Source organism: Salmo trutta, chromosome 40 (genome assembly GCF_901001165.1).
Source record: "Salmo trutta chromosome 40, fSalTru1.1, whole genome shotgun sequence".
NCBI classification, from domain to species: Eukaryota; Metazoa; Chordata; class Actinopteri; order Salmoniformes; family Salmonidae; genus Salmo; species Salmo trutta.
This window is the reverse complement of record NC_042996.1, coordinates 20,014,769-20,033,857: the sequence shown is the minus strand read 5'-3', so window position 1 is coordinate 20,033,857 and position 19,089 is coordinate 20,014,769. Positions and strand designations below refer to the sequence as shown.

Here is a 19,089-nt window from a genome sequence, read left to right as displayed (position 1 = left end):
GCGGTGCAGTTGCCGTACCAGGCGGTGATACAGCCCGACAGGATGCTCTCAATTATGCATCTGTAAAAGTTTGTGGGTTTTAGGTGACAAGCCAAATTTCTTCAGCCTCCTCATTTGATTGTGAGGAATTCTAGGTCAGGTGAACAAAAGGACTTGAGTTCCTGTATGTTGTTACAATTACACCATGAGTCGTTAATCATGAATCATACACCCCCGCCCTCCTTCTTCCCAGAGAGATGTTTATTCCTGTCAGCGCGACGCATCGAGAATCCAGATGGCTTTAACGACTCCGACAGAATATCCCGAGAGAGCCATGGAAAGCAACCCTTGCCCTAATTTCGTCAACTGGACTGGACATTTGCGAGTAATATACTCAGAAGCGGTGGGTGGTGTGCACGCCTCCGAAGTCTGACCAGAAGACCGCTCCACCTACCTCTTCTCTAGCGGCGTTGTTTTGGGTCGGCCTCTGGGATCAGTTCAAATGCCCTGGGTGGTGCGGACAAAGGATCTGCTTTGGAAAAGTCGTATTCCTGGTCGAAGTGCTGGTAAGTTGACGTCTCTCTGATATCCAATAGTAATAACACTTAAAATGTTCTGGGCTAACAATGTAAGAAATAACACAGAAAAAAAAAAAATACTGCAGTTTCCCAAGGACTAGAGGTGAGGCGCCATCTTTAGCCACAATGGTGAATGACTGAAACACAAACAAAAAACAAACTCATTTCACTCTTGAATAAATACTTGCATAAACATTTAGAAGAGTCCAGTGTCTAAAGTGAAGGAGCCTCTCCTTCACACACAGTTTCGTTCACAGTGTTGAAGCAATCGAGAAAAACAGTAAAGAATGTGGTCTAACACGATATTGGTTCATTTCAGTTGGCATAGTAATGTGTTCAAAAGGTTCAGTAGTGCCAGTTTCCTATCCTAGGACTTCCCTCAGCTAAGAGTGTCAGGGAGGTGGAGCCCTAGAGCAGTTACCCTCAGGGCACTACAGTCATAATAAAAAGGCCAGCTCGTTGAGCACTTTTTGATACAGGTTTAGGGTGATTTACACTGATACTCCTCATCAGATACGGTAAGTTTGACTCTTCCTTCATTATAAACTAACCCACAAGATGTGAGAAATAAGAAGTAGCTGAGGAGACCCTAACAAGGTTATTTTGTTTCTTCCATTTAGCTCAGCATTGTTCCCTTCTAGGATTCGAAATGGCCAAGGTAAATATACAATTCCATCCTATTATCTTGCAAAGGCAAAAGTGTTGATTAATAAATTGAAAGAGGTGATTAAACGCTGCTACAAATAATTCTGGATAAAATAAGGTTAGTTGTATGGATGCTCAAAAGATGAACATTCTGCAATTGATAGTTTCAATATTTGAAGAGTATTTTCAAAGCGCTATACGCTCAAATGTATTACATTTGTGTTTTTTCACCAGAAATGATTGCTTATGGGTACCGTCGTGTGTGTGTGTGTGTGTGTGTGTGTGTGTGTGTGTGTGTGTGTGTGTGTGTGTGTGTGTGTGTGTGTGTGTGTGTGTGTGTGTAAAATATTACTGTTCTCAGATTTTGTATGCATAGTTTTTAGATATTTTTTTGCAAAGCACTATGTTTAGCTGGAATATAGTGTTTGTATACTGTATATTGACTGTGATAGCTTGATGAGACAACCACATATCTTTAAAAAAAAAAGTTTACCTTGAACTGAACATGAACTGTAAGTCGCTCTAGATAAGAGCATCTGTTAAATAACTAAAATGTAAAATGTAATTTTTTTACATACAGATCTCATATTAGTGTATTGATCATTTTTTTCAAAAAAAAATGCATATTGGTGTCACAAATGTATCATTTGTACAGTTATTTATTTAAAAACAATATTTGTAACTTTTGACTGTGTAAAACATAACATTACTACCTATTATCTGATAGTGAGGCAGAAGTTTACAGTAAATAAAAAAAACATGATTATTTGTCTCTCTGAAATTAAACCATCAAGTGATTTCAAACAAATGATTTCAAAAGATTTCAAAGAAATAAATGTCTGCCATTGAACACGTCATGATTTGATATTGAAAAAAAAACACAGCAATCTCTTTCATAAGTTCTTTACACAATAAAAGCTAATTTACCAACATTTCTGGAAATGGATATATAGCGTTTTGGAAATAAACTCTATTTGTTTATATCTCAACTGCTATAACATCCATAAATGCTCTTACTGCCATAATTGTAGGTTACAAAGATTACAGACCTATCAGGAGATTGGAAGAATGAGCTGGGGTCTCTGATGACTCTAAAGTTTGAGCCAAACAGTTCGGCCTTCAGCGGGACGTACAGATCATATGTGGGTGAGGTACATCCAAATGTCACTAAAGAACTCTATGAACCATTGGTGGGCTTCTACAACAACTTAAAGGAACCACAAATGCCAACCATCGCCTTCTGCATTTCATGGGGAAGTGTCGGTATGTGCCTGTCTTTACCATTTAAGAAAATAATTCTTTATTTTGAGATACAGAAGTCAAATTAGAAGTAAACTATTCTATTAATATCACTGTCAGCACCAATACTACTACAATTTAATAACAACAATGGGAGTAGCTGCTTGGCTGAATCCTCTGGACGCCTCTTCCCGATCGCTAAAAGACCGAACCTTCTGCGCTTTTGCGGGATTCTCCACTTTGCGCAAAAACGATTTACTTACCGCCCCGCTGCTTGATTGACATGTCAGAGCCTGCAGGGTGCTCTTTAATAAAGTTAGATCACATAATTATGTCAAGATCACATAATGATTCATTAGTATTCTACATAAAACCTAACCAAATATAATAGTACGAGATAATGTTTCTGTTAAGAAAAAAAAATCAAAAATTTCTCATGACATTTTAGGATGATTGTGCAAACGGTCACATTTTTCTCTCATGCCTCCAATATTGAACAGGGCGTGATACTAGGCAAAACATGGTAGGGTAGAGGTTAACACCATCTGCTCTAAAATTTGCTCACGAAAAAACACTGTACATAATTCAAGAAGATCTAAATGCATATTCCAATGAAACGGATTGAGATCAAATGGTTAGTATGCAGATACTGCATGGACGTTTCACTGGTAGAATGTGAAGAATTATCATTCACGATTAACAGTGAGAAACGTGATGGGTGAGCAGTAGCTGCGTAAAACAATGTGTGCATAAAGTAGATTATTAACATGTGCAGAGCGGTTGTATAGCTCCGGGGAAGAGGCATCCAGGGGAGTGGAATGGGGTGGTTCCACCAGACCGTGGTCGGGACGGTGCTCTAGGGTAATTCCCACATTTGGGGATCTTATCTGCCTAGCTAGTCTGGAATTCCACTGAAGTAGTTCACGTTTATTAAACTTGTACACCATGTGAGGTAGTTTGAATGACAATATAAAAGAGCGTTGCTCGCAGTTCCCCTACCTCTCCTCCACAGAACAATTGCATCAAAAACGAAAGTTAATTTACTATGTTACCCATAATGCACTTCAGTGTTTTATAGCTATACCCCTACTTTAGCAACAGCAGTCTGATTCCTTCTCTGTTATTCTCATCCTCTTTCCCTCGTTGCCCCTCACAGGGTCCTGTACCGCTTTCACAGGGCAGTATTTCAATGACAATGGCAAAGAGGTGATTAAAAGCACCTGGATCCTGCGGTCGTCAGAGCCATCTCTCGTTGACGACTGGGAGGGCACAAGGTGAGATGGTACCCTCAATGAATAACAGGATTATGTATTGTATGAATTCAATTAATGTATGATGTTTAGCTTGTGTGTCTAATCTATTGACCATTTGTATGTCTTTCTCGAATTTCTGAAGATTTCTTATCGTTCGTTCCGCTTGGTGTTCGCGATCGCCTTTTGACATGAAATTCCTATAATGTGCTTATTCCACAAAGTTGATTTCCCCCCTATTAGTCTGAGTAGGCAATGTGTATGAATTAATATTGTCCATGATTAATTGCACTGCATTTCATAACAAATCATGAATCTTATTTTGTCTCTTTGTGTCCTTAGAGTTGGAACTAACACATTCTGTAGGGTTGCTAAATAAGGAACAAAAGAAGAGGGACAAAAGAAGAAATACATGAAATGTGACAGCACTGAATTAAATCATTAAGGAATAAACATATTTTAACTGAATGCATGTGTCCAATCAATTTAATTATAAGGGCGATTCCAGCGTTTTGTACATTACATTTTAATGCAAAATCACAACTTCAATGTCTTGTGGAAAAGACAAATCAAATCAAAGTTTATTTGTCACGTGCACCGAATACAACAGGTGTAGACCTTACAGTGAAATGCTTACTTACAGGCCCTAACCAACTACAATTTTTAAGTAAAAAATTGGTATTAGGCGAACAATAGATAAGTAAAGAAATAAAAACAACAGTAAAAAGACAGTGAAAAATAACAGTAGCGAGACTATATACAGACACCAGTTAGTCAGGATAACTGAGGTAGTATGTACATGTAGATATGGTTAAAGTGACTATGCATATATGATAAACAGAGAGTAGCAGTAGTGTAAAAGAGGGGTTGGCAGGTGGTGGGTAGCCAATGTGCGGGGGCACCGGTTAGTAGGGCTAATTGAGGTAGTATGTACATGAATGTACAGTTAAAGTGACTATGCATATATGATAAACAGAGATTGGCAGCAGCGTAAAAGAGGGGTTGGGGGGGCACAATGCACACAAAATATAAATTGTACTTTGGATGTGTGTGTCTATAGTACCCTTGTGGGGAGTGTATAGCCAAAAAAAGCAGATTTTTGAATGTAACATGAAATGGACAAACTTTTGGTAGAAACTAAACATATACGCAAAAGTCTAAGTCTCAGGTCAAAACATGCAGAGCCATTTCGAAGTAAAGTCTTGGCTGAACACAACGATCATTTTGAAAAGATTGTCATTTCCATTATTCCTTTAGTGAGGAAAAATGGCCCTTGAGATACAGTACATTAGACCGCTGCGCTGCTCGGGAGCCCCTACTGGCTAAAAGTAAGTTGGTTCAGGCTAGTCCCCTTAGTTCCAGTTAAGGGAAATCTTAATACTACAGCATACAATGACATTCTAATATGATTTATGTTAGAGTGTACATGTAAAACGCAGGCCCCTTGTGGAAATTAGTTGAATTGATACATCACTTAGCCTGAATTCAAAAACTCTCCCATTCCCCTCCCGAACCACTTACTGTAGTCCGTTAATAGACTACAGAAACGGCATTAAACAGTTTTAATTACTGAAACGTACTTTTAGCCAATTACCTGTTAGTTACTGTAAAACAATGGTAAGAAATATTACAGTAAGAGCATTTGGTACCATAAAAACACTTCAGTATTATTGGTACCATACACTCTTAGAAATACTTTTTATAATATTTCCCAGCATGGTCTACTGCAGGTTTATTTATTGTTATTTATTTTCATATCTGTGTTTTTGCATTGCATTGATTGACTGATTGATCTTATGCTACACAGAGATGAATAACACATTTTTCGAAACTAATTTGAACCCGTTACTGAAATGGTTGTTCCAGATTAAATGGTTTAGGTCTCCTCACAATGTCCCTTACAGTCATTCTGAATGCAGGTTGCAGGCGAATGAAAATGTCAACTGTTGGATATCCTAACCACAGAGTTTCTAAACCCAGAGGACGCAACATCAAGACTTCCGGGACCACTTGCAAAGCAGACCAGGCCAGGGTTTGAGAAGTCAATGAGAGAAGTGAAAAATGATTCCTTGGTTGTTAATCTTCTAGAAATCTAAAGGCACAACCTAGATTCAAGCCAATGTCTTAAGTAGTTGAACATGTTATTACTCCAACCTTGTGAAATTAGTCTTTCAATTTGAACCAAGAAAGCTGCTAAAACGTTCAGTTTATATCTTAGACAAACACTGGCTGCTATAACTATCTAAGAAAAGCATGGCAATAGTTGAGGTGAATTACAATCAGAAACTCAGATTTCAGTCAGTAACATAGACCCAATGCTATTGAAATGATGAGTAAATCCCGCAAATAGCCCAATTACAATGGTATGTAGTCCTAACATCTTGGCACAATAATGACATAATTACCAGAAAATAGCCTTAAAGTTCGTTCAAGTGTTTCTTTGCAAAGATATTCACACGCGCAAAGGGGACTTATTCACAATCATAGCAGTCAAACAAATTAAATCAAATTAAAAGTTTTCAATTCCGTCAAAAAATACTATATCGAAGGGGTACATTTGATTTCACTTCTTTTGATTTCTATTGGAGAAGCATATACTGCCTATCATTCATACTCTTCTCTCTTTGTCCTAACTCTGGCTGAATTCCAATAGGAATTATGCTTCGTTCATAACCAAGGGGTAAAATCAACTGAAAGGCCCTCCAACTGGTAATTAGTAGTGGGAATCTCGCCTATCATCCTGAGCTCCCACATACTTATCTTTGACGTCACCTACTAAGGAAATGACCTCCATAACAGCATTTTAAGCAGTTAAATGCAGCAAAACATTATTTATTAAAAGCAAAATATATATAGTTTTTGAACACTATCAATTGTTTACAAGCATAACTGTACTTTTAGTTGATGGGTTACAGAGCTTGATGGCCATTCGCCAATTGGCGCTTCTAAACGAGTTCAAAGTACATGAATGCATACAACTGGTATTTACGGCTTCACAACTGGTAAATTCCCACCTCCCACGTAGTTACTGTCGTACAATTACAACATTGTGTTAATCACATTACTTTATATTAGAATGTATCCCTATGTTACTACATTCACACTGTTTTTCTTAGAAGCAACAAAATAGGGTTCTTAGAACTCTCATGTGCCTGTGTTAAGGCTGACACTAGATTTACGATGCTTTTAGGTGATAAACCTAACAAGCCACATTCCATTCATGTGAGGGAGACTGCTCGTTTTGGGGGCCAAACTCTGGTTTACTTACAATGAGAACAGTCTTCACAACAGATACTGTCTGCTGTGAACTATTAATTTATTTCATACAAATCCTAACCTTTTGACACATTCCACACATTTGCTGTTTGTCATGTTTTCAGAAGGATCGCACAAAAACGCACGAAATATGCTGAAATGCATTATGTACATATATGCACGAATTGAATGTGAGACTGTGTTGGTTGTTGCTATAAAGAGCTGTAACTCAGTTCTGCTCTGGCTGGGAGCGTCGGCTGAAAAGATACATCATTTCAAACACATTTAGATTAAGGGTTTATTTTTTATTTATTTAACAAGGTAAGCTAGTTGAGAACAAGTTCTAATTTACAACTGCGACCTGGCCAAGATAAAGCAAAGCAGTTCGACACATACAGAGTTACATTTACATTTTACATTTACGTCATTTAGCAGACGCTCTTATCCAGAGCGACTTACAAATTGGTGCATTCACCTTATGATATCCAGTGGAACAACCACTTTACAATAGTACATCTATATATTTTTTGGGGGGGGAGGGTAGGGGGTTGGAGGGTTAGAAGGATTACTTTATCCTATCCCAGGTATTCCTTAAAGAGGTGGGGTTTCAGGTGTCTCCGGAAGGTGGTGATTGACTCCGCTGTCCTGGCGTCGTGAGGGAGCTTGTTTCACCATTGGGGTGCCAGAACAGCGAACAGTTTTGACTGGGCTGAGCGGGAACTGTGCTTCCGCAGAGGTAGGGAGGCGAGCAGGCCAGAGGTGGATGAACGCAGTGCCCTTCTTTGGGTGTAGGGACTGATCAGAGCCTGAAGGTACGGAGGTGCCGTTCCCCTCACAGCTCCGTAGGCAAGCACCATGGTCTTGTAGCAGAAGCGAGCTTCAACTGGAAGCCAGTGGTGTGCGGAGGAGCGGGGTGACGTGAGAGAACTTGAGAAGGTTGAACACCAGACGGGCTGCGGCGTTCTGGATGACTTGTAGGGGTTTAATGGCACAGGCAGGGAGCCCCGCCATCAGCGAGTTGCAGTAATCCAGACGGGAGATGACAAGTGCCTGGATTAGGACCTGCGCCGCTTCCTGTGTAAGGCAGGGTCGTACTCTGCGGATGTTGTATAGCATGAACCTACAGGATCGGGTCACCGCCTTGATGTTAGCGGAGAACGACAGGGTGTTGTCCAGGGTCACGCCAAGGTTCTTAGCACTCTGGGAGGAGGACACAATGGAGTTGTCAACCGTGATAGCGAGATCGTGGATCGGGCAGTCCTTCCCCGGGAGGAAGACCAGCTCCGTCTTGCTGAGGTTCAGCTTGAGGTGGTGATCCGTCATCCACACTGATATGTCTGCCAGACATGCAGAAATGCGATTCGACACCTGGTTATCAGAAGGGGGAAAGGAGAAGATTAATTGTGTCGTCTGCGTAGCAATGATAGGAGAGACCATGTGAGGATATGGCAGAGCCAAGTGACTTGGTGTATAGCGAGAATAGGAGAGGGCCTAGAACTGAGCCCTGGGGGACACCAGTGGTGAGAGCACGTGGTGCGGAGACGGATTCTCGCCACGCCACCTGGTAGGAGCGACCTGTCAGGTAGAACGCAATCCAAGAGTGAGCCGCGCCGGAGATGCCCAACTCGGAGAGGGTGGAGAGGAGGATCTGATGGTTCACAGTATCAAAGGCAGCAGATAGGTCTAGAAGGATGAGAGCAGAGGAGAGAGAGTTAGCTTTAGCAGTGCGGAGAGCCTCCGTGACACAGAGAAGAGCAGTCTCAGTTGAATGACCAGTCTTGAAACCTGACTGATTTGGATGAAGAAGGTCATTCTGAGAGAGATAGCAAGAGAGCTGGCCAAGGACGGCACGCTCAAGAATTTTGGAGAGAAAAGAAAGAAGGGATACTGGTCTGTAGTTGTTGATAGCGGAGGGATCGAGTGTAGGTTTTTTGAGAAGGGGTGCAACTCTCGCTCTCTTGAAGATGGAAGGGACGTAGCCAGCGGTCAAGGATGAGTTGATGAGCGAGGTGAGGTAAGGGAGAAGGTCTCCGGAAATGGTCTTGAGAAGAGAGGAGGGGATAGGGTCAAGCGGGCAGGTTGTTGGGTGGCCGGCCGTCACAAGTCGCAAGATTTCATCTGGAGAGAGAGGGGAGAAAGAGGTCAAAGCATAGGGACCAGCGGTGTCGTTTGACTTAAACGAGGATCGGATGTCGTCAACCTTCTTTTCAAAATGGTTGACAAAGTCATCCGCCGAGAGGGAGGAGGGGGGGAGGGGGAGGAGAAGGTGGCAAAGAGCTTCCTAGGGTTAGAGGCAGATGCTTGGAATTTAGAGTGGTAGAAAGTGGCTTTAGCAGCAGAAACAGAGGAAGAAAATGTGGAGAGAAGGGAGTGAAAAGATGCCAGGTATGCAGGGAGGCTAGTTTTCCTCCATTTCCGCTCGGCTGCCCGGAGCCCTGTTCTGTGAGCTCGCAATGAGTCGTCAAGCCACGGAGCAGGATGGGAGGACCGAGCCGGCCGGGAGGATAGGGGACATAGAAAGTCAAAGGATGCAGAAAGGGAGGAGAGGAGGGTTGAGGAGGCAGAATCAGGAGATTGGTTGGAGAAGGATTGAGCAGAGGGAAGGGATGATAGGATGGAAGAGGAGAGAGTAGCAGGAGAGAGAGAGCGAAGGTTGCGGCGGCGCAATACCATCTGAGCAGGGGCAGAGTGAGTAGTGTTGGAGGAGAGCGAGAGGGAAAAGGATACAAGGTAGTGGTCGGAGACTTGGAGGGGAGTTGCAGTGAGATTAGTAGAAGAACAGCATCTAGTAAAGATGAGGTCAAGCGTATTGCCTGCCTTGTGAGTAGGGGGGACGGTGAGAGGGTGAGGTCAAAAGAGGAGAGGAGTGGAAAGAAGGAGGCAGAGAGAAATGAGTCAAAGGTAGACGTAGGGAGGTTAAAGTCACCCAGAATTGTGAGGGGTGAGCCATCCTCAGGAAAGGAACTTATCAAGGCGTCAAGCTCATTGATGAACTCTCCAAGGGAACCTGGAGGGCGATAAATGATAAGGATGTTAAGCTTGAATGGGCTAGTGACTGTGACAGCATGGAATTCAGAGGAGATAGACAGATGGGTCAGGGGAGAAAGAGAGAATGTCCACTTGGGAGAGATGAGGATTCCAGTGCCACCACCCCGCTGACCAGATGCTCTCGGGGTATGCGAGAACACGTGGTCAGACGAGGAGAGAGCAGTAGGAGTAGCAGTGTTTTTTGTGGTAATCCATGTGTCCGTCAGCGCCAAGAAGTCGAGGGACTGGAGGGTAGCATAGGCTGAGATGAACTCTGCCTTGTTGGCCGCAGACCGGCAGTTCCAGAGGCTGCCGGAGACCTGGAACTCCACGTGGGTCGTGCGCGCTGGGACCACCAGGTTAGAGTGGCAGCGGCCATGCGGTGCGAAGCGTTTGTGTGGCCTGTGCAGAGAGGAGAGAACAGGGATAGACAGACACATAGTTGACAGGCTACAGGAGAGGCTACGCTAATGCAAAGGAGATTGGAATGAAAATTAACTAAACAACTGGGGAAGCGAGAGAGCAGGGCCTCCCTCACTAACCATTCACTGAAACACTCAAATATAACTTTTCCAACTTCCACTTTAGAAATTATAATTGATGTAAACTACAGTGGTTCAAACTTAGTTTATTCAGCTAGATAACTTGGTACAGTATTCTTCCGTGAAACCCACCCAGTGCACCGTATCCTATGACGCCGTAGCTAACTAGCATCCAATGACACATGGTTAGCACCAATACTCGGTTACAACAAACTACCAATGGATCATTCGTGTCCGTGTCTAGTTCCTTTCATAACGCAGAAGTAATTAAACGTTGGCTAGTGTTATAAATATATTTGATAAGCTGGTCTATTGCGCAACACTTATCTGCTGATACAAAAGACACATTCTGTGTTGTACTGATACTAGCTATACACGCACACCTAGAAACAGATTGGCCGAATTAGACCTTACACAGCACTGATAAAATAGGAAATGACCTGATCACAGGGGTCAACGTCCAGTCTCGCAATAATATCTTGTGACTACAGAGATACACAGACAAGGACTCAGCACAAAGTACACACACACACACAAACCCATCCCAGAGGGCTGGGTCAGCGGAACAAAGAACACACTCATGGACCAATGGGGAGGCGATCCCGACCCGAGACCAGATCGTCACTCCACTCATCGACCAGTCAGGAGGACGAATCTACAAGACTCAACATACGTCATTACATTACAATCATGTTGTATAAAACAGATGCACAATATGTTTACGGGGCTTGCTTCCGCTAGTTCCCTAAGAACTGAAAGAACGAGCCCGTGCACGTTTTGCCAAATATCTTTGTCTCTTAATAAAGCTGCCTTACGATAATTGAATCCACCCGGTCCAGCGTCTTGACTTGGTCTCCTTCTCAAGTAACTGTTCATCAACACTAGCTAACACAAAGTCAGTCCTGCTAGCTACACAAGTGGACTACACAACTCGAAAGTTCAGAAAGTTAAGCTTACGTTGCAAAAATCTTATTGACTAAAAATGATACAGTACTGCTAGCTGGTAGAGTTGGCTAGCTAGCAGTGGCTGCGTTTACCTTTATCTTACACATGGAATAAACAAACAGTCAATAATACAGTAGAAAAAGTCTATATACAGTGTGTGCAAATGAGGTAGGGTAAGGCAATAAATAGGCCATGGTGGCGAAGTAATTACAATATAGCAATTAAACACTGGAATGGTAGATGTGCAGAAGATGAATGTGCAAGTAGAGGTACTGGGGTGCAAAGGAGCAAGATAAATAAATAAATACAGTATGGGGATGAGGTAGTTGGATGGGCTATTTACAGATGGGCTATGTGTGCAGTGGGTGAGACTGGGGTGAGACTGATTTCTTTCAATAATTGAACTTGAATGTGCACAGAATTAATATTACTAATTAAACATAAATTGAAATTGTTACTGTTGAGTGGACAGTTAGGCGAAAGTGTTGAGTGGGCAAGAAGAAATGTCACGTAGCTAATGATATATTTTTTTCTTGAAAGACATGTTACCCTTATCCTAGGTTGTGGGGTAGGTTTGGAAACGAGAAGTATAGTTGCTTATTTACCTAGGTAAGAGGTAGGCAGTTAGGCAAAAAGGGTATTCATTGTCTTTAAATTATTCCTACTCCACGTAGGTTTGGAAAAGATAAATAAGTATCTTATTATAAACCCTAGGAATGTAGGCAATCTTCAATTGAAGTCTGAGAAATCCTGTTTGAAGAACAGGTCGCGGGTACTGGTGTGTTTGTATGACGTCTAGACATTGTATTTCGGCCAGTTTTTTAGTGTGTGGTCGGTCATTGTATCTTGGTGGGCCAGATTCCTGCAGGTTTCCCAAATTTGGAAACCTTAGAGGAGACTTATGACTATGGTAAAATTGGTTATAGTAAAATGTTAATTCCAAATCTGGGCCCGTTATAGAAGAAAATATTCCTACAGGTTATACAAACATTGATTAAGTGTGTTTGGGAATAACGTGTGAATGTGATATGAGAGCTGGGTGAATGTGGAAATAAATCTTCATCTGGAGTTTGGATAATAACATATAGAAATATGTATAATAAGATGATTGAAATTTGGATAATAAGCTTTGATATAAAGTTATTTTGGGGTTCCGTCCATCACTGCCCACCATAGAATATTACGGGATGGTATTGAGAGCGGGATGTTATTTTAGACGGTAGTGGCAAATCTATAATTTCTGGAAGTCTAGAGAACCGTTGAAGATACGTTAGGAGCATTATTCCTATGACCCGCCGGGCAGCGTCCAGAAAACAAACGTTTTTTCTTTGGTTCCGCTGGGAGTATGTTTGAAAAGCTGCTTTGTGGCAATGGAGAGTCGTATAAATATACGGTTTCTATATGGATTCTATAAAGATATGAAAATATTATGAATTGTATGTGTGCACAATTGATTACTAGAGAGTTGATAAAGTAATAATATAATATACCAATTTGCGCACCCATACATACACACTAAAAAATATTGTGCCCCTTTAACTTACATTTTTTTGGTAACTATTTGCATCAGCCTTTTAAGTAGGAGGATCATTTAAGTATAATATACTTCGCTTTTAGTGCATTACAAACTCAAATATATTAAGTGCAAACAACTAACAGGATCTCAAAGATTCCTTTCATTCAACTTAATTTTATCAGGTTCAGAACAGTTATTTTTTAGTTTGACCTGCTTAAGTCATTCAAGTCCCAGAACTAATGTTAAGTTTCATATACTTAATGTAATCAGTTACAGAACTAATATTATAAGTTTAATTTGCTGAATTTACTCATTATCGTAATTGATATTCTATGTTTAATCTACAAATGTTTTTGCTCAGTTACTTATGGTACTCAGGTTAGTAAAATGTATTTAAATTGGGTTCCTACTACTCAAATATATACTCACAACTATACTTAAAAAGCTGATGCAAATAGTTACCTCAATGTACTTGGGATAATTTACAAAAAATACTATTTCTATACAAGGGAATATGCAAAAAGAAACAACAGTGTTCAACTTCAAACTTCAACACCTTTATTTTGAATAAAGGTTTTCTTGAAACTTCAATCTCAAATTGCCCCTTAAACCCTACTCCTTAAGCATTTGTGGAGAGCTCATTATTTTGTCATCTGTAATCATTCTGGGTATAACTCCACCTTGCCTCTTTAGGTAAAGTTACATCCAGATAGCTTGCACCTGACCACAAATAATCTCAGAAATCCACTAGTGCACATGAAGTAAATTTTTAAACAAAGCTGTTTTTTTAACCAGGAATTGACAATGTCTCTTATGACTTCACCTGAAAAAGAGCATAATGTAAACTGTAGCTCCTATAACACCTAGCAACTAGCTTGTCAGCTTACTGAGTAGGGTTTAGACCACACTTTGAGAGTTCTTATAGATATCTTTAGATATCTCTGAAAACAAGTAACTTCATCTTTAGAGCTTGGACCCATGGGGACATCCTGAGATCATCAAGTTCCAAGAATACTTTTTGGAACACCTCAAAGGTATATTTCAGTTCTTTGGGGTACCTTAGATTTAAGCCAAAAATGAGGCCCAAAAGCAAGGTACATGACTGTAACACTGCGAATACCAGCCAGGACCTCTACTCCTTCGATGCAGATCCCATGCTCTATATTCTGGTGCAGATCCTTCACAGTGAACACCTTCGTCACATGCTGAATGAGGTCCTCTCGGATCATGGTGTCCTCAGCATCCTGAGTGAAAAAATTAAGAAATAACAGACTAGGGTATTACATTAACTGTGCAACTTGAGGAGGAGAGGGAAACAAATGAAGATACCTCTTTTAGAGATAAATAAGGATACAAAATAAAAACCTTTACCTTGTATTCTGTAATAATGTCTTCAACCCTCTCGCCGAGGTATATGATCAGGCCACGGATCACACTGTCTCTTCTTTCCTGGATGGTGTTGCACTGTAATATGATGTTATACAAATAATTGCATTTAATACATTCAGTATAACCTATATACTATTGTGAAGGTGTTACTGTGCATACCCCGTACAGAACTTCAAAGATTTTCTGCATTCCCACCTTTACAGCACTTCTTTTTGACTTAAACAAGTCCAATAGTTTGTGTATATTCGTCCAGCTTCTGGATAAAGGTGGACTCAAGAGCAACAGTTCTTCTTCTGAACTCTTCCTTAATCTGAGTGAGAGCGAGAGAGGAGAGGAAACATCTTCTGAACAGATAAGGACAAAATATGATCTGAGAGCCAGAATGCTATTGGGAAACCCCTCCCAAAGCATGTGCAGAGTGAGAATGTTCAGACTACTCTTTAATGCATATATAATTGTAGATTAGAATATTTAAATTAATATTTTTTGTTTTACCTACATTGACTATTTTCATTCAGCTTTATTTTGTACCTGGGTGGGCTCAAACAGGGCTGGCCATCTTTCTTTGAAGTCCTTCACAGGAAGGGCCTGAACGACATCTTGTCTTCGATATGAGAAAGTCTTTGCCATTTTGGCACTCACAATGTTGTGGTTGTCACGTATTTGTACGCGAATGCAGCAAAACTGGAGATCTTACATTGCATGTGCCGCCTGACCCCTACGGAATTAAGATAAAATCAATTCGTTTTTTGTGTATACATAAGCTTTAACATATTATTACTTGTGTAACCTTCATTTAACTAGGCAAGTCAGTTAAGAACAAATTCTTATTTACAATGACAGCCTATGGGGGAACAGTGGGTTAACTGCCTTGTTGCCAGAACGACAGATGTTTTACCTTGTCAGCTCAGGGATTCGATCCAACAATCTTTTGGTTACTGGCCCAACGCTCTAACCACTAGGCTACCTGCTGCCCCCATATGCTCATTCACACATTGTCAATACCTGCCTGGGCGACAACACATTGAGTAAAACACTAATAGGGCCCTATGAAATTATTGTTATTTTCCCCCCCAAATGTTTTATTTTCTGGAATTCCGTGTTAACTTTTTGTTGCCTAACATGTTCAATCCATGTGGTTGATTTAAAAATATAGTATATATCTAATACCTATTATTCACACTAATGTTGGGTTACTGTAATAAAAATTTTTTTTTAAATAAATATATATGTTTTTGTTTTTTTGTCAATTATATTTCACCTTTATTTAACCAGGTAGGCTAGTTGAGAACAAGTTCTCATTTACAACTGCGACCTGGCCAAGATAAAGCAAAGCAGTTCGACAAAAACAACAACACAGAGTTACACATGGAATAAACAAGCGTACAGTCAATAACACAATATAAAAAAAGAAAGTCTATATACAGTGTGTGCAAATGGCGTGAGGAGGTAAGGCAATAAATAGGCCATAGTAGCGAAGTAATTACAGTTTAGCAAATTAACACTGGAGTGATAGATGTGCAGATGATGATGTGCAAGTAGAAATACTGGTGTTCAAAATTGCAGAAAAGTAAATAAAAACAATATGGGGATGAGGTAGGTAGATTGGATGGGCTATTTACAGATGGGCTATGTACAGCTGCAGCGATCGGTTAGCTGCTCTGATAGCTGATGTTTAAAGTTAGTGAGGGAAATATAAGTCTCCAATATCCTGTCCGAGGGGTACCTGATTCTGTCTGAGTTTTCCGCAGAGCGGAGATCATGTGGCCCTACAAGCCCTTATGTGAGTTACAATGAAAACACAGACATTTGAATATATTGACATACCTTGTCAATGTATTCTGGAAAATATGGTATGTCCACGTCTGAATACGTGAATACCTAAAGAAGAGAAGTTGTATTAAAATCTATGACAATGTCAGGAAAATAACACTCAAATGACTTCAGCTTTAGATAGCTAGCTAAAAAACGAAAATCCATGCTGACTTGGAAGAGCTGCTTGTTATCTATCTTACTAGCCAGCCAATTATTTCATTTAGCTAGTTTGGCTGTTAGATATTGACTAGATAACTACTGCACAATGTCAACGTTTGCAGTGCTGCCTTGAACATGTTGTGAATAGTGAACAACAACAAGGTTTCTGCAATGACAGGTGTAGTTCGATAGCTAGGTGTAGTTAGCTAGCTAGCTACGTATTGTTCCTACCCGTCTCTTCCTGGGTAGCTTGCCTAGCAGGCAAACATTACCTTGCAGGGGCACATGTGTTCAGTTCTACTGTTATGTTTGCTGAAAATGCATTTTTTGGTAATATAAAACTTACACAAAAATGACAAAAGTTATAAACAGCGCTGAGGTGAGTAAAATGCACTGCTAACTTACTAGCTAGTACCATGCTCACCACTAGCTAACTATACAGACATCATGGCCGTTAACTAGCTAGCTTATCAATGTGCAAATATATAACTTACTCTGGCAATATAGCTAGCTAAAGGCTTTTCGTACTTGAAGAATATTATTTAACAAATATTTTTTGACATTTCATTGAAAATATGTGTAGAGATCCAAACTACATTCCAAGTTATAATTTGGTCCTTACCTGCCGCATGGCCATTCCAGAGGAGAAAGATCAAGATGACATCCAATGTTCCAAGCACAATTGACGTTCATAACTAGATCTAGAATGTCAGTCCAACACAATAATGATCATTTGAATATCATATTTTTAAGTTGTTGGTTGTTACTTAGAAATATTCGTTCAAATTTAGCAGCATATTACCTTGGATTTTTATTTGCAAATGCCAGTCTTTTTCAACACATATACATGAAGTACTATATTCAAAAATGTAAGTAAAACCAGAAACCTATTATTTTACTTAAAATCATTGATTTTCTTTTGCAATATTTTCTAAGCCCAAGAGTCATTTTTTTTACAGTGCATGGTAAAGGGGTGTACTAAGTATTCTGAGATGTTCAGAGTGGTCCGTTTATGGATCATTTGTTAAAGTTAAGGTTCAGCATTACATGACTGGGTAATAGTCTCAGAAAATAGTTGACATATGTCCATTTTTGGTCAAGCATGGGAAATTGACTTACCTCAAACCAATGACACTATAAACGCTTATGGGATTTTCTCCGTCTGGGTACTGCCCATAAGGACCGACATTTTTATTAGATTTTTTACGCAGTATGAGAGAAGATGCCGAATAAACGTTTTTTTCATACAGTTACAGCGAATTAAGATGGAATCTCGACGTAATTTATAACGTAGTACAAAGCCTAACTTGTGTTTTTTTCATCAAACGAATTATCATTGCGGAGTTAATGTGATATAGTAAAGTAATTTAAATATGTCGCATGAGCAAACATAATCCGCTTTTATTAAAAGGCGCTAGATCTGGTTTTACGTCAAAAGTTGTTGATTTAATTTGTTTGACTGCTATGATTGTGAATAAATCCCCTTTGCGCGTGTGAATATCTTTGCAAAGAAACACTTGAACGAACTTTAAGGCTATTTTCTGGTAATTGTGTCATTATTGTGCCAAGATGTTAGGACTACATACCATTGTAATTGGGCTATTTGCGGGATTTACTTATTTCAATAGCATTGGGATTATGTTACTGACTGAAATCTGAGTTTCTGATTGTAATTCACCTCAACTATTGCCATGCTTTTCTTAGATTAGATAGTTATAGCAGCCAGTGTTTGTTTAAGATATAAACTGAACGTTTTAGCAGCTTGCTTGGTTCAAATTGAAAGACTAATTTATTCATCATGAATGGAGGACCCTACTGAGAAAGGTGTTGTAATTTAAATCACTGAATCATGAACTGAATATATCCCTGTCAACAATTGCAAGTGAGCTTTATTACCTGTTGTCTACTCAGAAGGGACTGTTACCTATATCTAATGCGTTCTAATAATAGCAGATAGGTCATTGCGATAGAGCTGTGACCATGATCATAATTGTTAACTAAACATGGGTATTAATTATCGCATGATAAAACTAGGCTATAATCGAAGTTGCGTGTAGTAAGCGGCTGTGGTATTGTGCCCACCGAGATGTGTTTTTCATTAGGGATTGACTGATGTATTTTATAAATTCGGCGTATTACATGTTCATTTTAAATCTCTGAACACCGTTGAGAGAAGCGCAGAAATAACCATCATGGAAGAGGTAAACTATAGCAAAGCCATAGAGGCACTAAAAGAAGCACATGAGCATTACACCAATTCGGGTCGAATAGGGGTAAAACAAATTTAGTCATGAATAAAATTCGGTAGCATTTCCCTGCTGACAGGTAAATTCAGATCTAATAGAGAATTCAGGGATGCACAATGACATAAGAAGAATCATTAATACACCAGCATATTGGTGTTCGCGTTCTATCAGCGTAACCGCACTAACCATACTATTTGTGAAATAATTTGAGTATGTAGTATACTTATTGGTCTTAAGACACATTCTTTGTTTTAACTAATTATGACAAGTGTTAAGAACATTTTGAGCAATGTTATAAAGTAATGACTTTTCAAATAAAATTGCGGTATACGTAACTTGCTAGTATATTAACTATGTGGCCCGATTCAGGAAACTAGGCGTGTGTCGCAAGTCACGACTTCACAGGAGGGCTGTTTGAACATAAAAAGAATATTATTTTTATCAAAATGCATTTTTTGGCAGAAATATCTTCTCGAACATGTGAACTTTTATGTGCTTTAATAT

At 39.9% G+C, this 19,089-nt stretch overlaps 1 protein-coding gene across 1 annotated transcript; it reads left to right on the top strand.

The window, feature by feature from the left end:
- The first annotated feature begins 1,008 nt into the window (after positions 1-1,008).
- Positions 1,009-4,159, top strand: LOC115180545 (avidin-related protein 4/5). The gene is made up of 5 exons (XM_029742709.1): positions 1,009-1,075; positions 1,178-1,215; positions 2,234-2,465; positions 3,598-3,715; positions 4,034-4,159. The coding sequence occupies exons 2-5, from the start codon at positions 1,207-1,209 to the stop codon at positions 4,068-4,070; spliced, it is 396 nt and encodes a 131-aa protein (XP_029598569.1). The 5' UTR covers positions 1,009-1,075; positions 1,178-1,206; the 3' UTR covers positions 4,071-4,159.
- Positions 4,160-19,089: the final 14,930 nt, after the last annotated feature.